General features: G+C 43.5%; 1 protein-coding gene across 1 annotated transcript in view; it reads left to right on the top strand.

Moving 5' to 3' along the window:
* Nucleotides 1-6,338: 6,338 nt before the first annotated feature.
* The window catches only part of blmh (bleomycin hydrolase), an 88,747-nt gene continuing 73,429 nt past the window's right edge, over nucleotides 6,339-21,656 (top strand). Inside the window, exons 1-4 of the mRNA XM_080210743.1 lie at nucleotides 6,339-6,608; nucleotides 11,949-12,146; nucleotides 18,289-18,398; nucleotides 20,170-20,323. Coding sequence (XP_080066869.1) covers nucleotides 6,599-6,608; nucleotides 11,949-12,146; nucleotides 18,289-18,398; nucleotides 20,170-20,323 — 472 coding nt within the window. The 5' untranslated portion in view covers nucleotides 6,339-6,598. The remainder of the gene's footprint in view (nucleotides 6,609-11,948; nucleotides 12,147-18,288; nucleotides 18,399-20,169; nucleotides 20,324-21,656) is intronic.

Below are 21,656 nucleotides of genomic sequence, written 5' to 3'. Positions count from 1 at the left end.
GAGGAATTTTCACTTCTAGATTTATATGAATTAAAATGACAAGGTTTTCAGTAATAAAACTTATCATGCAGAGATACGGTATTTTATGTATTTATGCACAGATTTGTGCATAATGGATGAAAGAAGACGTATCTTTTGGGTGTATGTATTTCTAAGTATCATATTTTGCTTGTGTTTTAGATACTTACTATCAGAATAAGCCAATTCACATGCAAAAACAGATTTATCATTTCTTCAGCCTCAGGTGATGTCTACATGCCTCACTTATGTTTATGCTTCATGCATCATAGCAGCAATTCTGGATTCTAAAATAACACAATATACTTACACAACAAGATAGAATTATTGAATCTCTACAGTGCAGGAGGAGGCTTTTCATCCCATTGAGTATGCACCGACAACAATCCCACCCTACCCCGTAACCTCACATCTTTACCCTGCTAATCCCCCTGAAACTAGGGTCAATTTAACATGGCCAATCAACCTAACCTGCACACCTTTGGACTGTGGGAGGAAACCGGAGCACCCGGAGGAAATTCATGCAGACTCACGGAGAATGTGCAAACTCCACACAAACAGCGAGACGAGCCGTGCTAACCACCGATATTTAAAATTGACTGATCATGATTCTTTCTTTAATATTATAATTATTATTATGATGAATTAATGGAAAATGTAGCTTTCTCCGACTCCTTAAAGGCAAGGGATGGGGTCCTGAGCCCCACATTCCCCATGCGTACAATCCTCGGAAGGGGCTCAAATTTAGGGAAAACCAAGATCGCGATTTCCGATTTTCCCGCCCTTCACTGGCAATGTCATCAGGTTCCCATTATTGGGCAAGAACCCTATCTTAAAAAATTTCAAGAAATGTATATGTAATGATATAATTCCCTTGCCAAATGATCGCCCTCACTAACTTTTCATACTTCAGCCAATGTGACATCACATTAGCGAATTTCTCGACAGGTTTACCCAAACGTAAACCTGTCAAGCCCATCCCTCCGGGGGTCACAATGGTAAGTATAGCCGCCGGGGATACAGGGACACGGCCAGGTATGGCACAGCGGTGGTGGTGGTGGTGGGGGGGTGCGGGGGGGGGGCATTGTTTTGTGGTCTGGGGGAGCAGGCACTGAAGGGGGGATGCAAATTCAGGCAATGGTGACACAGTGGAGGAGGGGACTGGTTGGGGATGGGAATGCCAGCGATAATGGGAGTGGATGCAATGGGGTTGCCAGCAATGATCATGTGCGTGTGTGGGTGTGGGGGGATGGTTTCAGCTTTATGTGCCAATCAGGATGGCCTTTAAAGATGGCGCCCTGATCTCAGTGGAACCTGTTGTCAGTTCTAAGAGTTGGGGCAGCATGGTGGCACAGTGGTTATGTTTCCTCACAGCATCAGGGACTTGGGTTCAATTCTGTCCTCAGATGACTATCTGTGTGGAGTTTGTACATTCTCCCCATGTCTGTGTGGGTTTCCTGTGGATGCTCGGTGTCTTCCCATAGTCCAGAGATGTGCAGATTTGGTTGATTGGCCATTCTAAATTACTCCTTAATGTCAGGGGGATTGGGAGGGTAAATACATGGGATTATGAGGATAGGACAGGACTTGGGTGGGATTGTTGTCGGTGCAGGCTCGATGGACCAAAAGTCCTCCTTCTGCACTGTAGATTCTATGATTCTAAGAATCCCCACTTCACCAGAGTAATGACATAAGCCACAGCCACTCTTTTTTTCAGACTAAGAGGTTCAAAATCTGGAGCGAAAACTGGTCAGTGGAGTTGGAGAACTTCACCCTAGTTTCCTTGGCAGAACTGACACTTTGCCAAGTTCTGGTAAGATCATCACCACCCTCCCTTTGTCAACCAATGTCCATTTTAAAGAGTGGACAATTACTTTGTGGCATAATGTTTACTGAATTAATTTGAAGTGACAACAATAAACAGACATAGCAACAAATTATTTAGAAAGGGAATTGTAAACCTATTTCACTTGATGCACATATTTGATGCCCTCATCATTAGAACAAACACATGTGGAAAGGCAACATCCTGGTAGTATTATCGCTTGGCTATTAATCCAGAGACTCAGCTAATGTTCTGGGGAGCTGGGTTCAAATCCCACCATGGCAGATGGTGGAATTTGAATTCAATAAAAAAATCTGGAATTAAAGATCTACTGATGACCATGAAACCATTTGTCGGAAAAGCCCATCTGGTTCACTAATGTCCTTTAGGGAAGGAAATCTATTGTCCTTACCTGGACTGGCCTACATGAAACTCCAGAACTGCAGCAATGTGGTTGACACTCAACTGCCCTCAGGTAACTTGGGATGGGCAATAAATGCTGGCCAGCCAGCTGCACCCATGTCCCACAAATGAATAAGAAAACTTGGAAATCAATTATGTTGGAGCTTTGGTGAAGTAAGACTATTAAAATTTTGGGGCTGCTCAATGGACATGAACAATATTCATAAAGTCTGACACACTGATGTACATTTTATAGAGGTTTTTATGGAGGAGTGAAGTCATAACTGACTTGAAAATAAAAGTAATTGCATTCTTGTTCATAGGACTTTGCTTCTCTATAAATCTGGATGACAGATATTCTTATGGTTCAACAAACCTAAGCTTGTATAAATATTTGGAAATATTTAATTGTGCAGTGGCACTTGGAAACATTGAAATCACATGTGTGCTCAATTTTTAAAGAAATAATATCAAAACTACAGAAACGTTAAGAAAAATGTAAAGTTCTCAAAACCATCTGTTCAGGATGAGTAGTGTTAAGATCTGGATAAGCCCGTTACCAGTTACAAAAATACCTCGTTTTAACCAACAGAACTATGCCACAAGATGTTACCACTTTTTAAAGAAAACATACTTAGTTGCATATAAAAGACTTAAACAAATCAAGCACTAATAACTTAACAATTTGATTTATAACTCTATATGTTATGCACTCAGGTCTAGAATCATAAAAACCCTACAATGCTGAAGGAGGCCATTCAGCCCATCAAGTCTGCACCAACAACAATCCTCTCCAAGCCCTACACTGTAACCCCACATATTGGCCATGCTAATTCCTCCTACCTATGCATCCTGGGACACTAAGGGGCAATTTAGCATGGCCAATCAACCTAACCCATGCATCTTTGGACTGTGGGAGGAAACGCATGCAGACACAGGGAGAATGTGCAAACTCCACACAGACAGTGACTCAAGCCGGCAATTGAACCCAGGACCCTGGAGCTGTGAGGTAGCAGTGCTAACCACCGTGCCACTGTGCCACCCCACTACTTCCCACTCTGAGAATTCTCTTACACGACACTTCATTATTAAAGTTATTTACTTCTGTAGGGACCATACTTAAATATGAAACAGTCCTCAGGAGAATGTCCTTCAGCACAAGATAGTCTCAGAGGTAAAAACTTTCATTTGCCATCTCATGACTGTGAAGGTCTTGTTCTAGTAACTTTTCAAGACTTCCACTAGTTATTTCCTTTTGCAATAAGACATTGTGAGTCCCATTGTCGATTCCCCCACTATGTTAACTAGGCACTCACAAAATTTGAACTGAGATTAAGCCTCACCTGCCCTCCTCATGGTCAGAGTAAATGCTTACCTTACTTACAGTGCAGGTGTGTATAATTGTCATTTATTTTGACTAAATTCTCTCAATGAGCTTCAAACCACACAAGGTCCAAATTGCAACTGAAGAGCTCTTCCTGCCAACACCCAGATAAACTGAACCAGAGAGCCTTCCTAAATTCCACTCCATGATGAATTAGTTTGTCTGGGCTATCCTCAAACAGGCCTTTAATTTAATTATCCCTTATTTACAAGTTACTTTTTAAAAAGCTAAACTAAATGGATTTTACAACTATTCAAAATTTACCAAATGCTTTTAAACCATTTTGGCTCTAATCTAAGTCCCAAACGAAATCACCTCAATGGACTGTGCCGCTTCTCAAGTAATGAAGACATCACATCTCCAGTTCTCCAGCTAAGTTAGCCCACTTACTGTTTTGTGATCTTCTAGCCGCTAACCGCTTAAAGCAACATGGCCTCAATCTTTTGAGTTTAATAGACCCTGAGCTACTTTAATTGTATTGATCCCATCTTCTACAATTAAACTTTAATTCCTTAAAATTACATGTTGCACGAAAAGACAGATAGTTGAAACATGAACCATGAACTAGGTTTGTGCAACTGTAGAATAAGGAAGCTGTATGCAAAATTCCTTTGTTACGTGTTTAAGGTTTTTTTCAGTGACTAACTTCACAAGTGCCCAGTGCTGCTGTAAAGCAGGTTAATATCTTTACAAAAACTGAGTCAGAGGCTGAAGGTTGCAGAGAGAAAATCACTGAAGCAGCGAGCATGGGCATGTTCCTGTGATTTAAAAAACCCTGTAAGAAATCTCACAACACCAGGTTAAAGTCCAACCAATTTATTTGATAGTAAACTCACAAGCTTTCGGGGTTTGCCCCTTCGTCAGGTGAATGGAGAGTTCTGGCCTCAGGCAGAGCATATAACAACACATGGTAGCTTCTTTCTCCCTCATGCTGTGTTATTTCTACATATGTCTTAAATCATGATATTTATTCTCCCTAGGCTAGCTTTAGCCATTAACTTATAAATACATACAATATAATTGCTGCTGCTAATACCAAAACCTATCTAAATGGCTTCCAACAGAAAATACTGGATTTTGTTTTAATTCTTTCATGAGATGTGAGCATTGTTTTTGATTTGATTTGATTTATTATTGACACATGTATTTGTATACAGTGAAAAGTATTCTTTCTTGCATGTCGTACATAGTGAAGGAAAGGAGAGGGTGTAGAATGTACTGTTACAGTCATAGCTGGGGTGTGGAGAAAGATTAACTTAATACCATTCAAAAGACTGGTGGCAGCAGGGAAGAAGCTATCCTTGAGTCAGTTGGTACCGGACCTCAGGCATTTGTATCTCTTCCCAACGGAAGACAGTGGAAGGGAATATATCTGTGGTGTGTGATTGGTAATATTTCCCTGAATTATGTGGCCATTTGAGGATTAAAAAAAGAAACACCATCCTTAGGTTACAAAGCGAATGTTCAGAAAGGACCGGGTAAACCCAAATCCATTCCTTGCTTGCTCCAAAAACCAAATTCAAATTCCAAATGAATCTAATTCATGGTCCCCACAAGAGTGGCCACAAGATCCAAGCTACAAGAAAAGGCATTGCACCCCATCTTGGGCTTCATCTTACCCTGAGGATTTGCAGCCTTCATCTTGACGTTGGCCTATTCATACATACTTCAGGCCAGAACTAGAGCAGTAAAAGCTGTATCCTTTTCCTCCCTGAATTATGATCACAAATTAATTGTGCCTCCTCCCTCCAATTGCTCTTCAACCCGGAGCTGGGATTGAGAATAGTTAAGGCATAAAGTGGCATGGTGACACAGTGGTCAGCACTGCTGCTTCACAGCGCCAGTGACCCGAGTTCAATTCTGGCCTTGGGCCACAGTCTGTGTGGAGTTTGCATGTTGTCTGCCTGGGTTTCCTCCAGGTGCTCTGGTTTCCTCCCACAGTCCAAAGCTGTGCCGGTTAGGTTGATTGGCCAAGCTCTATTTTGTCTTTTAAAAAGCCTTTCGACAGCTACATGGGTGAGATGCATATAGAGGGATATGGGCCAAATGCGGGCAATTGGAACTAGTTTAGGGGTTTAAAAAAGGGCAGCATGGACAAACTGGGCCGAAGGGTCTGTTCCCATGCTGTAAACCTCTATGACTCTATAAATTGCCCTTTGATGTCAGGTGGATTAGCAGAGTAAATAAGACAGGTTATGGGAATAGGACTTGGGTGGGATTGTGGTCTGTGCATACTCGATGGGCCAAATGGTCTCCTTCTGCACTGCACCCCACTGTAATGATTCTATACGAGACATTGTGCTATTAATGAGTGGCAGAGAAGAAATGCACACTGGTTGGACACCCTGTCTAGGCGAGGAAATGGCAAGGATGCGTGGAAAAGTTATTTGAAACTGTGATTTGAAAGTAGCATCTTCTGCCCTACCTATGTATGGGAATTTCCTTCATTAGGCATTAAGATACGGTTGTGAAACCTATATGTTTAAAAAAGTTTGTTTTTTTTTGTCGACATGGTAATAGGTGTCTGGGGGGATGTTTATTGTGTTAAAACATCCCGGAATAGTGAAGGTTTCTTCCTATCTCCGGGCAGGCAATACACGTACATGCAGCCCTCAGTGTAATGCACCCTGCTGCCAGTGTCTGGCAGAGAAGAGAATGTGGGTTATTTTTAATCTTTGTCATTTAAACCAAGCAATCAGATAGCCCCGGGGCTCCAGGAAGAGGCGTGGGAGGTGGTCCTGGGATTGCAGTGAAATTGCCCGGTCGCTGCTGCAGCCACACACAGACTGTCCGCTCCTGACACATCCCAGGCTGGTCTCTCTGCTGCCTCAACTTGTTTCGGTTTCCTGTTTCCGGTGCTTCCTTTAAGACGCTGCAGCCCTTCGTGACTCCTGGCGAATTATTTAAAAGTTGCAGATCATCCAGAAGAAGGCAACTTTTTTTGTTCTCCCCACCCTCCCGGCTACAGAATGACAGCGGGTAAGGAGCTTCCCTCCCTTTGTGCAACCTCGCTCTGTTGGGAGGGACTGTGCTGAGCCGTCCTTTTGTGTCACTTGGATTTCCAGTTGCAGTTCCTATGTGTGTGTGTGTGTGTGTAAAGATGCCTGTGTCTGTGCAAGCCTCTTCCCCACCGCCCCCCCGCAATTGCTGTCTTGCTCACTCAGGTTGCCCTTGAATGAATGGGCGTTTTCGCTGTTAACCGGAGTTCGTGCAGAGCCCAGTTGATGCTGAGTCACATTTAAGGCCTGCAGGCAGTTCAGGGGATTGAATAGCTCTCCCTTCTGTACGGTATTCTCAAAGCCCCCTGTTGCTTCTTAACAAGCTGCGTCGCTTGCCTTTCGCATCGGACGATGTTGTTAACTTGAAAGAATGAGAACTCACAACGAGTTCGACAAAGAAAAGGGTGGAAGCACCTTTTTTTTCCCCTCCCAGATATCTCCCTTCAGAAATTGCCACTTTGCAACATTTTGTGTGGCCAGTATCTGTGCGCCTTGCTAATGGTGATGGATACGGGTGGCAAACTCCTTTTGGGATCACTGTGAGTGAAATGCAGGAGAGGGGAAACACTCTGCACAGAGGTAACTATGGGCTCTGGTTACAGTAGCTCTGTGGATCTTTGCATGAGATCTGTAACACAGTGGATGGCACATCCCCTCCACCTTCCTGCCCAGCTGATTCCCCCCAGGAGCATCACTCTGGGTATTGAGTGGTGGTGGTGGTGGTTGAGAAGTGAATAGTGGGATAACTACAGGAGGAATTTTCCTGTCCCACCCACCACAGGAGTCTTGGCAGACATTCCCAGCTTGGGTCACCGTCTGTGTGGGGTTTGTACATTCTCCGTGCCCGTGTGGGTTTCCTCCGGGTGTGCCAGTTTCATCCACTGTCCAAAGATGTGCAGATTAGTTGATTAGCCATGTTAAATTGTCCCTAAGTGTCGAGGGGACTAGCTAGTGTAAATGCATGGGGTTATGGGGGTAGGGCCTGGGTGGGATTATGGTTGGAGCAGTCTTGATGGGCCAAATAGCCTCCTTCTGCACTGTAGGACTCTTTGATTCTGTACATTTCCCTGACGCGTCCAGGCGATAACTAAACTGGAGGTTGTGTTAAAGTTTCCTCCTACCTTTCATTGGGATGGTGTTGAGGGCATCAGCCCTCTGCTTGAGGGCATGTGGTGGTCTAAACCACAGTGAGTCATTCCTAACAGGGATCCCATGGGGATAATGTTCACTACGTACTGGTTTGGATGTGGTGACTCAGAATATGACTGGCCAAGAATTGCCAAAAAACAAATCCTGGGCCTTCCAACGCTTTTTTAAAAAAATGGAACAGGATACCCAGAAAGCGAAGGACATTTGACCCTCAGAAGTTTGACCCTCAGTTTGGATCTGCTATCAGGTTAAGCGAGATGAGATCTTGACCTGTTCATGAGGTAAGTCAATGACCATCTAACCAGTGCCGGTATGTGAGATAAGGCCCTCCTGATTCCTAGAGATTGCCCGACTGATGATGAGGACAAGGAGAAGGTTTGAGGAAACTAGAGACTTATCTTAATGTGACAACCGTTTGTCTGACACAGGGCTGGGTACCGTACAACTGTACATTTCAGTAACATTCTTCAATGCTGTGGTGTATAGCTTGCTCTTTCCCGCAGGCACATAGGGGGCTGGTACTAATGCCCCGTCTATGGAGGTCGGCCAGGCAGGAGCCATGGCTGGTTCTGAACCCGTTGAGGGTGGTCCACACTTTCCTTGGAAGGTTGAAACCAGGTAGCCGTTGGGTTTGAAATCAGGTACTTGCTTGTCATGTCCAATGATTTTCATTCATTTGTCCAGGCGGAATTTGCGTTGAAGCCCTCTGTAGGAGGAATTTTCAAAATCAGACTTTACCTTGGGTGGGCCGAATAGATTGGCAAGTAGGGGAGGCACTGTGAACTTTTTCTATCATTTTGTGTGTTGTTGCAAGTCAGTAGATAGGTGGCAGAGTGATGTTTGCCAGGGCAGTGGTGTTTCATGTAGTGTTCCAGTAATGATATACGTGTGTGTGTGTGCGCACACATGCATGTGTTACACGTGTGTGTGTGTGTGTGTGTACCCAGATCAATTATGTGGGATGACTCTCCTTACATCATCTTCTCATGCAGCTGTATTTTCCAGACTTGTTCTTTTCCCTTTATTAAAAAAAGGCACATGAAGTGGAACAAATATCACTCCTCTGCTTGTTCATAAAATAATTTCCATGTTTTTCTACTACGCTGCTCTCTACCTAAACTGGGCAGTGTTCCAAATGGGTAATTTTCATTGTGCGACCAGCACTTTGACACTTCAATTTACTTGCTAGTGGTGGTGAGAATGAAAGAAGGCCTACACATGATCTTCCAGATTGCTACATGGTCATGTATGCTTGGGAATTAATAGAAGCATTAGTATATTTGATAATTCATAGTAGGTGTAGAGATTTGCATGAGCTTTGAATAAAATACAAACAATAACGTCTCAAAGCTTAAACTATTCCTTGCATAACCATCGTGGTAACTAGTTTAGATGGATAGAATTTCTAAATTATAGTTTACACTGACTTAAAAGGTATCTGTCAAATGTCTCAACAAGTCACACAATGATTTTTAAGAGGCGTCTTGACAAATATATGAATAGGATGGGAATAGAGGGATACGGTTCCCGGAAAGAATAGGGGTTTTAGTTCAATCGGGCAGCTTGGTTGGTGCAGACTTGGAGGGCCTGTGCTGTAATTTTCTTGTTCTTTGAATACTGTGTTTTTTAAAGCGAAGGACCTGCTCCATATTTCCACAGTCTGAATTAGTTTCATTAGGTCACTTAATACCTTAATATTACACAGTATCCCGCAATGAGTTACAGCTGGCCATGCGCTTCAGGTAATGTTTTATGTCACTTGACTTGATTTCTTTGCTTCGTTAGATGTCAGCATTCAATTTCTTATTAACTTTTAGGGTGATGTCCAATTAAATCCGACGTATCTCTCATCCCTTCCTTTCCCTGCTGAAGATCAATTCCAAAATATGGGAGGAAAGTTGGGAATGCTGCAGAGTTAAAGTTTATTTATTAGTGCCACGAGTAAGCTTACATTAACACTGCAATGAAGTTACTATGAAAATCCCCTAGTCGTCACACTCTGGTGCCTGTTGGGTACACTGAGGGAGAGCTGGGACTGGTGCACTAACCAACACGTTTTTTTTTGGACTGTGGGAGGAAACCGGAGCACCCAGAGGAAACCCATGCAGACCCAGGGACAACGTGCAGACTCTGCACGGACAGTGACCCAAGTTGAGAATTGAACCCAGGTCCCTGGTAACATGAGGCAGCAGTGCTAAACATTGTGCCATTCCCTACATGTTTTTTCACACATTGCTTGTCCATAGCAGCCAACTGCAGTCACATAGACAAGCAAAGGTATTTATTCTCTTATCTTGTGTGCAAACAGGTGAATTTGTTTCATCAGAGACAAAGCACTGAAGTTGTTAGTAATGCACAAGCCAGTTTTGCAAGATAGCTGTCCTGGACGGACCTGCTGGATAAGAATATGGCCCCAGATAAGGCTATAGATCTGATTCCACAACCTTCTGCTCCTAAGTGCGAGGTGGTCCACTTTGGTAGGAATAATGGTAGGAAGGACTATTACTTACGTGGTGAAAAACTGCAGCAGGCGACGGTGCAGAGGGACCTCGGGGTCCTTGAGCATGAGTCGCAAAAACCCAGCCTGCAGGTGGTCAGGAAGGCAAATGGGATGCTGGCCTTCATAGCGAGGGGGATTGAATATAAAAGTAGGGAGGTCTTGCTGCAGCTGTATAGGGCATTGGTGAGGCCGCAGCTGGAGTACTGTGTGCAGTTTTGGTCGCCGCACTTACGCAAGGATATTTTGGCCTTGGAGGGAGTGCAGAGGAGGTTTACTAGGCTGATACCGGAGTTGAGGGGGTTGAGCTATGAGGAGAGGCTGAATAAACTAGGCTTGTACTTGTTAGAGTTTAGAAGAATGAGGGGAGATCTCATTGAGACATATAAGATGATGAATGGGATGGATAGGATAGAGGTGGAGAGACTGTTCCCGCTCAGAAAGGATAGTAGGACTAGAGGGCACAGCGTCAAGATAAAGGGGGGCGGTTTAGAACGGAGTTGAGGAACTTCTTCACTCAAAGGGTGGTGAATCTCTGGAATTCTCTGCCCGTTGAAGTGGTGGAGGCTGCCTTGCTAAATATTTTTAAGACGCGGGTTGATGGGTTTTTGATAAGCGAGGGGATTAAAGGTTATGGGGAGAGGGCGGGAATGTGGAACTGAGCCACGACAGATCAGCCATGATCTTATTTAATGGCGGGGCAGGCTCGAAGGGCTAGATGGCCAGTCCTGCTCCTATTTCTTATGTTCTTATGTTCTATCTAGCAAGGTTGCAAATTTCACAAAATTGTCGTGATTACTTTTTGATGGTGCATGTGTGTATTTACTTGGAATTCCAAAAATGGGTTGCTAATTTTTTTTTAAATTATTTCTTGGGACATGGGTATTGCTGGCTGGCCAGCATTTATTGTCCATCCCTAATTGCCCTTGTTTAGAGAGCAATTGAGAGTCAACTACATTGCTGTGGCCCTGGAGTCACATGTAGGCCAGACCAGGTAAGGACAGCAAATTTCCTTCTCCAAAGGACGTTAGTGAATCAGATGGGTTTTTCTGACAATCGACAATGGCTCCATGGTCATCAGTAGATTCCTAATTCCAGATAGTTTTTATTTATTAAGCCCAAAGTTTTCTGATTATAAGTTCTTTTTTAAATTTACTCTTTCCTAAAAGAAACCTAATACTATTCCTTTTTTAAAAACTAAACAAGCGCTCAAAGTGAAATTGGATAACAGATAGCTGAGTCCTGCTGAAGTTCAGTATTATGGAGGAATTAAATTAGGTGCAAGCTAATTGATTAAAAAGGTACAAATAAGTTGACCCAGGATAGGGTTTTGTTTGACAAAAACAAACAGTAACAGTTTTGGTACTGTTAGCAAATCCTTCATGATCCACTGATCTTATCTAAACTTCCCCAGTACGCATTCATGGTGGGCGTGTGTCACTAAAAGATGTTTAAAATTGCAAACAATTACCCAAACATGATTTAAGCATTCTAATTCCTGCTCGAGGGAGGTTCCAAGACACTGCTTGTGCAATCTTCACATCGTTTTCATAATTCTAGCCAGTGATGATCAGATTAAGTGACAGAATATAACCAGTGCTTGTTAACTTGAGCAAGAACTTAATGCGAATGTCTGTAATTCAATTTGGCTGCTGTTTTTGGTTATCGTCACAGGCCTTTGTCCAGAAAAGGCGGCAGCTTTCACCAAAAAATTCCAGGCTGAGCCACGTTATAATCTTGCCCAGAATGTGGCAACCAGTGGTGATCTTCTGCAAACCTACCTTCAGAGACAAGTCGTTCAAGAAACATCGCATGTATTCAAGCATGTCATCCCTGCAGAAGGAAAGCCAGTTACAAACCAGAAACATACAGGTAATTATCATCCAATCAACTATTCTGAAGTAGGAAAACACCGTGACTCTAACATTTGGTTGTGAATCTATACTAATCCCATCCCTACCCCCAACACTGTGCAACTCCTGTTTAGTTAGTGAATGTATGAGCCAATTAACATCATTGTTTTTTGCTCTATACACGTGCAACGTTTCTGAGGTACAATGATGAGGCTTTTAATGGTATGTTTATAAAAACAGTGGAGACAAAGGGTGGGATTTTACAGCCTCGTTCATCCTGAAATTGTAAAATCCTGCGCAAGGTTAATGGACCAATTCCTGTAGTGGGACAATAAAATTCCAGCCATAGATTTTAGTAGGATGCTACTAGGTACAAGAGGTTACGTTTATGAAGAGTTGAGAAATTGGAGCACACTTTCGTTGCAATTGATGAGGAGAACATTGAAGTTCTTCAAAATTAGAAGGACTTGTGGCAGGCAGAGGAAGATTATCGTATGAGGAACAGTTGAGGAGTCTGGGTTTGTACTGGTTGGAGTTCAGAAGGATGAGGGGAGATCTTATTGAAACTTAAAGGATGCTGCGAGGCATGGATACAGTGGACGTGGAGAGGATGTTTCCACTCATAGGAAAAACTAGAACCAGAAGGCATGAGCTCAGGCTAAAGGGGCGATCCTTTAAAACAGAGATAAGAAGGAATTTCTTCATCCAGAGAGTGGTGAATCTGTGGAACCCTTTGCTGCAGAAGACTGTGGAGGCCAGGTCATTCAGTGTCTCTAAGACAGATAGATGGGGTTTTGATTAATAAGGGGATCAGGGTTTATGGTGAAAAGGCAGGAGAATGGAGATGAGGAAAAAAAATCAGCCATGGTCGAATGATGGAGCAGACTCGATGGGCCGAGTGGCCTAATCTTATTCCTATGTCTTATGGTCTTATTATTTACATTGGCCAACAATAAACAGGTGCAAGTTTTGGAGAGCCACTGGAGAATTAAAAGGTAACAGATGATTAGATTGTAGAGTGCTGTTTCATGTGCCATTGTTTGAAGCTGCTGCCTCAAACCACGAGGGATCTGGGTTCAGCTCCAATCTCGGAGTCTGCATGTTCTCTCTGTGCCTGAGTAGGTTTCCACCAAATGCTCCAGTTTCCTTCCACAGTCCTAAAGATGTATGGATTAGGTTGGTTGGCCATGCTAAATTGACCCTCTGTTAGGGGGACTAGAAGGGTAAATACGTGAGGTTACAGGGATAAGGGTGTTGTGACACTAGTGTACTGTTTAAGAAATGTATTTCCTTTCTGAAATCACGTTCTCTGCAGTTTGTAAGCAGGCCTTTTTTCATTGTTGTCAAGTTGTCTGCTTAGAAGTCCTTTTATTGCTACTTCAGTGGTTTAAATGGGGTTTTGTTTATTTTTACTCTGGGCATCAGGAACTTTCTATTTTTTATGATCCTGAATTATGGGGGGAAGAATGCTTGACGATCCAAGTGACAAAAGTTCTTTCATTTTCAGTCTTGGGCTACTGGTTGCTGTTTTAGTTTAGAAAGTGTTTGGACATCAGACTGAAAAGCAGTGTTTCTGTGTTTCTCCCTGGTATTATCGATTCTGCTGGCCAGCTGGAAGCAGATCCTGGTGGTAGTTCACCTGGAGAAAAGCAGCAGTGTGGGCCTGATCAGCTAAGTAGCCTCTTTGTGTTTGTACTGATCTGTGTACACTTTCCATTAGAATCAGTGCATAGTTGTATCGAGGAAGAAGCTGTGGCCATTCTCAGCTTCTTATTCCTCCCAGGGAATGGAAGCAATTGTAATTCCACTGTTGCCACTGAGAGCAGCTACCTCAACTACATTCTTGTGGTCAGACTTGAGGCCTACCTGATGCACCATATTACACAGTGATCTACCAGTTTGAAGGAGGAAGGAACTAGTTTGGGAGTAGCACATTGCAATCCCTTAGAGCAGCTTTTTCCATTGCCTGTCAGAACAATGTTTTCCTAACTGTCCTTCCATTTGGTGCCGTAGCTAATCTTAAAGTTTATTTATTTAGTCACAAGTAGGCTTACATTAACGTTACTGTGAAAACCCCCAATTGTGATCATTATTGGGTTTCATTTTATGGTCTAAGCTCCTTTCTTTAAACTCCTGCTCAGGTGTTGGCGCACCGACATGTTGTTGGCCTATGACTTGGATTAAAGAGTTAGTCAGTAAAGAACAATGTGCACTCCACCATCATGGCCTTACAACCACCTTGCATGATAACAGATGAAGAAAATCTTAAGGACTTGATCCGACATTGACAATAGTTGACTGATTTTCTTGTCCGAACCACACAGCTTTAGCTTACTCCTCAGTTGAAAACTTTTGCTGTCAGTTTTGTAGATTGTTAACTGAATCACTCAGTTGGATGTTGTACATTGATTTGATCACCCCAGTTGCGGTTCATCAGAATTTGTCACAGATTTTTATGTTAGAATGCTGAGCAGACTTATTGTCAGTGCGGATTTAGCACTTTTCTCTGTTATCTCAACACATGCAGTGGCCTGTGATCTTTTATCTGCAAGCCCAGTCACTGTAGCGGTTATAATAGAAACTGAAACTAAGTGCAGAAGGAGGCCAATTGGCACTTTGAGCCTGCTCCATTATTCATTAGGATCATGGCTGATCAGCCAACTAACTAGCCTGATCCTGCCTTCCTCCCCCCCACATTTCCTTTGATCCCCTTCATTTCATGAGCTATGTCTGACTGTTGCTTGAAAACATACAATGGCCTCAGTTACTTTCTGTGCTAGTGAATTCCACCAGCTGACCATTCTGTACATAAAGAAATTTCTCCTCATCTCTGTGCTAAATGGTTTACCATGTATCCTCAGACTGCTATCTCTGGATCTGCTCACCCCCACCATCAGGAACATCCTTCTTGCATCTACCCTATCTAGATCTCCCCCCATTCTTCTGAATTCCAGCAAATATAATCCTAACTGACTCAATCTTACCTTGTGCATCAGTCCTACCATCTCAGGAATCTGTCTGGTAAACCTTCTCTGCACTCCCTCTAAAGCAAGAGCATTCTTCCTCAGACAGCGAGACCAAACTGCACACAATATTCCAGGTGTGGTCTCATTAAGGCTCTGCTCCTGTACTCGAATCCTCTCACTATGAAAGCCAACTTACCGTTTGCCTTTTTTAACTGCCTGTCACTGCTTACCTTCAGTGACTGGTGTACAAGGACACCTAGGTCTTATTGCAAATTCCCCTCTCCTAATATATGGCCATTCAGTTGTAATCTGCCTTACTGTTTCTTCTACTGAGATGGATAACCACACATTTGTCTAAATTATACTGCATCTGCCCATTCATTAGCCCACTCGCTCAATTTGTCCAAATCACACTGAAGGATCTCTTTGTCCCCCTCACAGCTCACCCTCCCACCCAGCTTTGTGTCATCTGCAAATGTGGAGATATTACATTGAGTTCCCTCATCTAAATCAGTAATAGTGAATAGCTGGGGTCCCAGCACTGATCTCTGCGGTAGCCCCGAGTCACTTTGTGCCACTTGGAAAAAGACTTGTGATTTTGCTACGCTTTGTTTCCTGTCTGCCAACCAGTTTTCCATCCCCTTCTATCCCACGCTCTTTAATTTTACATGCTAATCTCTTCACATGGGATTTTTATCGAGAGCCTTCTGGAAGTCCAGATAAACCACATCGACTTCTGCATTTTCATCAACTCTACTAATTACATCCTTGAAGAGTTCCAGAAGAATTATAATCCCAATTTGAAAATGAATTCCCCAACAAAAGCATTTAGTTGCACTATAATATCAATTGCTGATTAAGGAGGGCAATGATGGAAACGGAACAATTTTTTTTGCACGTAAGGACTAGGGGGCACAGCCTCAAGATAAAGGGGTGGGCGGTTTAGAACGGAGTTGAGGAGGAACTTCTTCACTCAAAGGGTGGTGAATCTCTGGAATTCTCTGCCCGTTGAAGTGGTGGAGGCTGCCTCGCTAAATATTTTTAAGACGCGGGTTGATAGGTTTTTGATAAGCGAGGGGATTAAGGGTTATGGGGAGAGGGCAGGAATGTGGAACTGAGCCACGACAGATCAGCCATGATTTTATTGAATGACAGGGCAGGCTCGAAGGGCTAGATGGCCTACTCCTGCTCCTATTTCTTATGTTCTTATAAAATCCTTGATCTGTAAGCAGTGAATGAAGTGTGCATGGGGAAGATTATATTTCCAAGGAAGAGAGTCGAAAGAAGCAAAAATATTATCAATATATAATTTAGAGGGTTTTAAAAGGCAACACTGTCCTAACTAAGGCAGCAGTAAATGATTTGCATCAGTAGGGCTGCATAAAGATTGTAACCCAGAGTGTGTTATGAACTGGGTCCAAATCTTAAGTGAGTGTCTAACAGCTTGAAGAAAAGTGACTTGGTTAAAGAAGTAACAGAGGACCACAACAGAACAGGCAGCGATTTCAACTGACAGGAGACTGCCTCCAATTGACCCCATGCTAAACTGGCCAGGTCTGAATGAAGCAGCAAATAAATATTAACAGACCAGTAATGAAACTGAAAGCTACTGAAATGCTTGAGTCTTTGTTGATATGCTTTGCGTCCTGGATGTTTTCTTATTCCAAATAAAGGAAGAAATTAATTGACCAATTGCACGGGAGGTTGAGAGGAGATTTGATAGAAAATCTTGAGGGGTCTGGGCTGAGTAGGTGGGGGAAAAAGTGTTCCCACTGGTGGAGGGATGGAGATCAAGAGGGCACAGGTTTAAGGTAATGGGCAAAAGAAGCAATGGCACTGTAAGGATAAACTTTCATTGCACAATGAGTGGTTTGCAGCTGGAATGTACTGCCTGAAAGCGTGGTGGAGGCAGGTTCAACCGAGATATTAGTAAGTTTGCGGATGATACGAAGGTTTGTGGAGTTGCTGATAGTGCCGGGCATTGTCAGAGGATACAACAGGATCTAGATAAATTGGAGACTTGGGCACAGAAATGGCAGATGGAGTTCAATTCAGACAAATGCGAGGTGATGCATTTTGGAGGATCAAATTTAGGTGTGAATTGTACTGTAAATGGCAGAACCCATAGGAACATTAACATACAGAGGGATCTGGGCATGCAGGCCCACACTTCCTTAAAAGCGGCAACACAGTGGCTAAGGTGATTAAGACGGCAGATGACATGTTTGCTGTCATTGGCCTGGGCATTGAGTACTAGGGTTGGGAAATCATGTTGCAGCTATATAAAACCTTGGTTCGGCCGCATTTGGGGTATTGCGTGCAGTTCTGGCACGCCACAAGAAGGATGTGGAAACTTTGGAGAGGGTGCAAAAAAAGGTTCAACAGGATGTTGCCTGGTCTCAAGGACCATGTGGAGAGGTTGAATAAACTAGGATTGTTTTCTCTGGAAAGACAGAGGCTGAGGGAAGGCCTGATAAGTGTCTCCCCTCAGATGAGAAGCATAGACAAGGTGAATAGTCAGAGGCTTTTTCCCAGGGCGGAAGTGTCAATCACAAGGGGGCACAGGTGGGAAAGTTTATGGGAGACGTGCAGGGGATGTTTTTCACGCAGAGAATGGTGGATGGTTGGAACCCATTGCCAGAGGAGGTGGTGGAAGCAGGCATATTAGCACTGTTTAAGAGGCATCTGGATGGGTAAATGAATAGAGAGATATGGACTGAGTAAGGGCAGAAGTTTTTTTAGTTTAGTTAGGATATCATTATTAGCACAGGTTTGGAGGGCGGAAGGGCCTGTTCCCATGCTGTACTTTTCTTAGATCTTTGTAATAATCTAGGCAGAGTGTGGGACTTCCATTTTATAAAAAAAATTTCTTTCTTGAATTCCCTGTAACCTAAATACACTTGATTGAGACGGGTAGGCACAAATGTTGCACTCAATCCCGACCAATAACACTTTGGAACTGGCCGCAGTGGGATGGGATTAGTGGTTTTGTGATGATTCTCGTTCTGAATTTTGCCCCCAGGTCAATTAGCAGAGTTGCTGATTGACACCCCCCCACCCCCCCCCCCCCCCTATCCTTGATGGACGGATTGAATCACTGCAACGAAAGAGCAGTTTTCTACTTTTTGCTTCCTCGTCCACCTTCCACCACCACTCAGGATCATTCATATTAACTTACTGTTTATATATTTCCAGGGCGATGTTGGATTTTCTCCTGCCTTAATGTGATCCGGCTTCCGTTGATGAAGGAATTTAATATTGAAGAATTTGAGTTCAGTCAATCCTACTTGTTCTTCTGGGATAAGGTACTATGAAAAGATTTTGTGCACATATAAAGTGTATCATTGCTTTCGAAAGGGGCGGGATAAACTGGTTGATATAAGGTGTGAAGTGTAACTTTGTATAATGCATAGTTTATATGCCTGAGTATATTGAATCCGTACACGATAACCCAGGATGTGATGTTGAGTGTTACCTCGAAGTTCTTTGACCTGTCAAATGTTTGCTTTTCGAACCATCTGTCTATGTGAAATGTTGCAGGTACTTGAGGCAAGAGAAGTGATGCTGAAGGTTTTGCACAAATAACTGGGGTGTTGGGAACACAGGAACATAAGATCTAGAAGCAATTCAGTCCTTTGAGCCTGCTCTGCCAATTAACTTGATCAAAGCTGATCTTTTTCTGGTCTCCGCTACTTTCCTGCCTGCTCTCCATAGCCCTTTATCTGCTTTTCATCAGAAACATATCTATCTCTTTCTTGAAATCTGTTGATTGATTCTGCCTCCACTGCACTCTGGGACAGTGAGTTCCACAGATTCACAAGCCTCTGAGGGAAATAGTTTCTCCTCAGTTTTGAACCTACCTTCCCTCACTCTATAATCGGTGACCTCTTGCTTTAGACTGTCCCACGAAGGGGGACATCTGTTCAATGTTTACCGTAGCATTTTATATACCTCAATCCAATCCTCCCTCATTCATAGAATCCCTACAGTACAGAAAGAGGCCATTCAGCCCATCAAGTCTGTACCGAGCACAATCCCACCCTACTCCCATAATCCCACACATTTACCCTGCTAATCCCCCTGATACTGGGGTCAATTACGCCTGGCCAATGAACCTAACCTGCACATCTTTGAACTGTGGAGGAAACTGGAGCACCTGGAGGAAATCCATGCAGGTCAGGGGAGAACTCCACATAGACAGTGACCTGAGGTTGGAATTGAACCCGGGTCCGTGGTGCTGTGAGGCAGCAGTGCTATCCACTATACCACCGTGCCACAGATTCTTCTAAACTCCAGTGACTACAAGCCCCAAGCTATTTAACCGCTCCTCATACGACAGCCCTTTCATCCCTGGAATCAATCTGGTAGACTAAGATTGGATTAACATTACAATTCACATTCAGTGCTGATTTTACGGTGTACATTACTCTAATCCCTTCATATTATTTGCAATTTTCCGAATCCGTTCCATTAGCGCTGTGGAGATCAATTTGAAGCATTCTTTTTCCTTCTCTGGTGATCTGTATTAATGCTTTTGAACTGTAGTTTTTTTTGTTTGGGGAGTGGATATTCTGCAGACATTCCTCCCTGCGAATGTTTGCACACTCGGGAGAATCTTGTGCAAGTATCCACGTGGCGGTGGTGCAACGTGCATTTTTAAATGGAGCTGCGGATAGTGATGGTAGAGGCTCTGGTTTTTCTTTCAGGCCCGCTCTTGCTGTCTGTCATGTATTGGAAAAGATTGACAGATTAATAGTGACCTGTTTGGCCGTGTTATGGACACGCCTTCCTTGGCCATCAAGTGGGACGAGAACCTGGAGCTTCTGGCTCGGAGGCAGGGACATTTACTCTGCGCCACGAGATCCCAGCATTCGGATAACTCTTCTACTTTGAGTTGGTGTTAGCAAGGCAAAGGGAAACAGTGCCGTGACTGTGGAATGCGATAACTAAGTTAACACAGAAAAGACAGGGAATGCGCAAGGCACTGTATCCAATATGATTACTCTGGCCAGTATGAAAACCTGTGACATTGAGGCATCATACGAACTCTGAACATCCGCCTTTCTCTTTCCACAGATTGAGCGTTGCTATTACTTCTTGAATGCATTCGTTGAGATTGCTCAGAGAACCGGCAAAGATACAGAACTCCCAGATAGCAGACTTTCGCAGTTCCTGCTATCGAACCCCACAAATGACGGAGGCCAGTGGGGAATGCTTGTCAATCTCATTGGTAAGATTCTGCTTTTTCTTGTTTGAAATAGACATGATTATCATCTGGTGATGGGGATAGAATCTGCTATCACAGGACAAAGCCTCGTGCAGGGGAGAAAGTAAGGGGGAAAGAAATGGATAATTGGCTTTGGGGAGGCACTGTATTAGCAGACTGACCTACCACTCCTGATTTGTGTCAGATCACAGCCAAGACCAGTGGGACTGAAGTTTACCCTCTGCTGCCCTCATGACGTTCGATTTTAAATGTGTTTGAGCAAGCTCAACATCGTCCATATTAGCAAGAATTGAAAACTCATACTGTGTGGCACCATGAGACATACTGAACCAGGAAGCAATAAGAACAGTTCCCACAAGGGTGGCACCGTGGTTAGCACTGTTGCCTCTCAGCGCCAGGGACCCCAGGTTCGATCCCTGGCTTGGGTCACTGTCTGTGGAGTTTGCATGTTCTCCCCGTGTCTTCATGATTTTCCTCCGGGTGCTCCGGTTTCCTCCCACAGTTCAAAGATGTACGGGTTAGGTGCATTGGTCATGCTAAACTGGCCCTTAGTATCCCGGGATGTGTAGGTTGAAGGAATTAGCGGGGTAAATATGTGGGGTTACGGGGATAGGGCCCGAGTAGGATTGTTGTTGATGCAGGCTGGATGGGTCGAATGGCCTCTTTCTGCACTGTAGGGATGCAATGATTCTAAAGTTGAGTAATTCACCATGATGAATGAAGAGGCATAGATCTGAAATAGAAGAAAGGGAGAAAGATGAGCACATTTTCAGAGGAAGGATTATAGTGTGATAATTAAATCTAACTTAACCTATTACAAGTATTTTCTACAGATGTTTGATGCACTGAGTGGACGTGAAACCATGTTCATACAGGCAGTTCTCGGACTTGTGATACAGTTGGTTCATGAAAACTGTGCCTTAAGCCAGAACTGATTTCCTGTAAGAACAATGTTATAAATCGGGATTTCATTCCTGATACCCTATTTTCACCAAATAACCCAGAATTATATACTTGATCAATTAAAGTATAAAATACAAGGTTAAAAGAAAAAATTCGGAAATGCAAAGATTTACCAGGTCGAATCGCAGAAAGAGGCCATTCAGTTGTCACCAACTCCCCAACAGAGCAGCTTACCCAGACCCTATCCTCATATATACATATATACTCTGCTAATCCTCCTAACCTACGCATCTTGGGTAGTTTAGTATGGCCAATCCACCTAACCTGCACATTTTTGGTCAGTGGGAGGAAACCGGAGCGCCCGGAGGAAACCCACGCAGACACGGGGAGAACACGCAAACTTCACACTGGACAGGAATTGTTCCCAAGGCTG

The sequence above is a fragment of the Carcharhinus amblyrhynchos genome, chromosome 23 (assembly GCF_965287045.1).
Source record: "Carcharhinus amblyrhynchos chromosome 23, sCarAmb.v2.hapA, whole genome shotgun sequence".
NCBI lineage: Eukaryota > Metazoa > Chordata > Chondrichthyes > Carcharhiniformes > Carcharhinidae > Carcharhinus > Carcharhinus amblyrhynchos.
The sequence above is the reverse complement of the archived record's forward strand: the minus strand, read 5'-3'. Positions and strand labels throughout refer to the sequence as shown.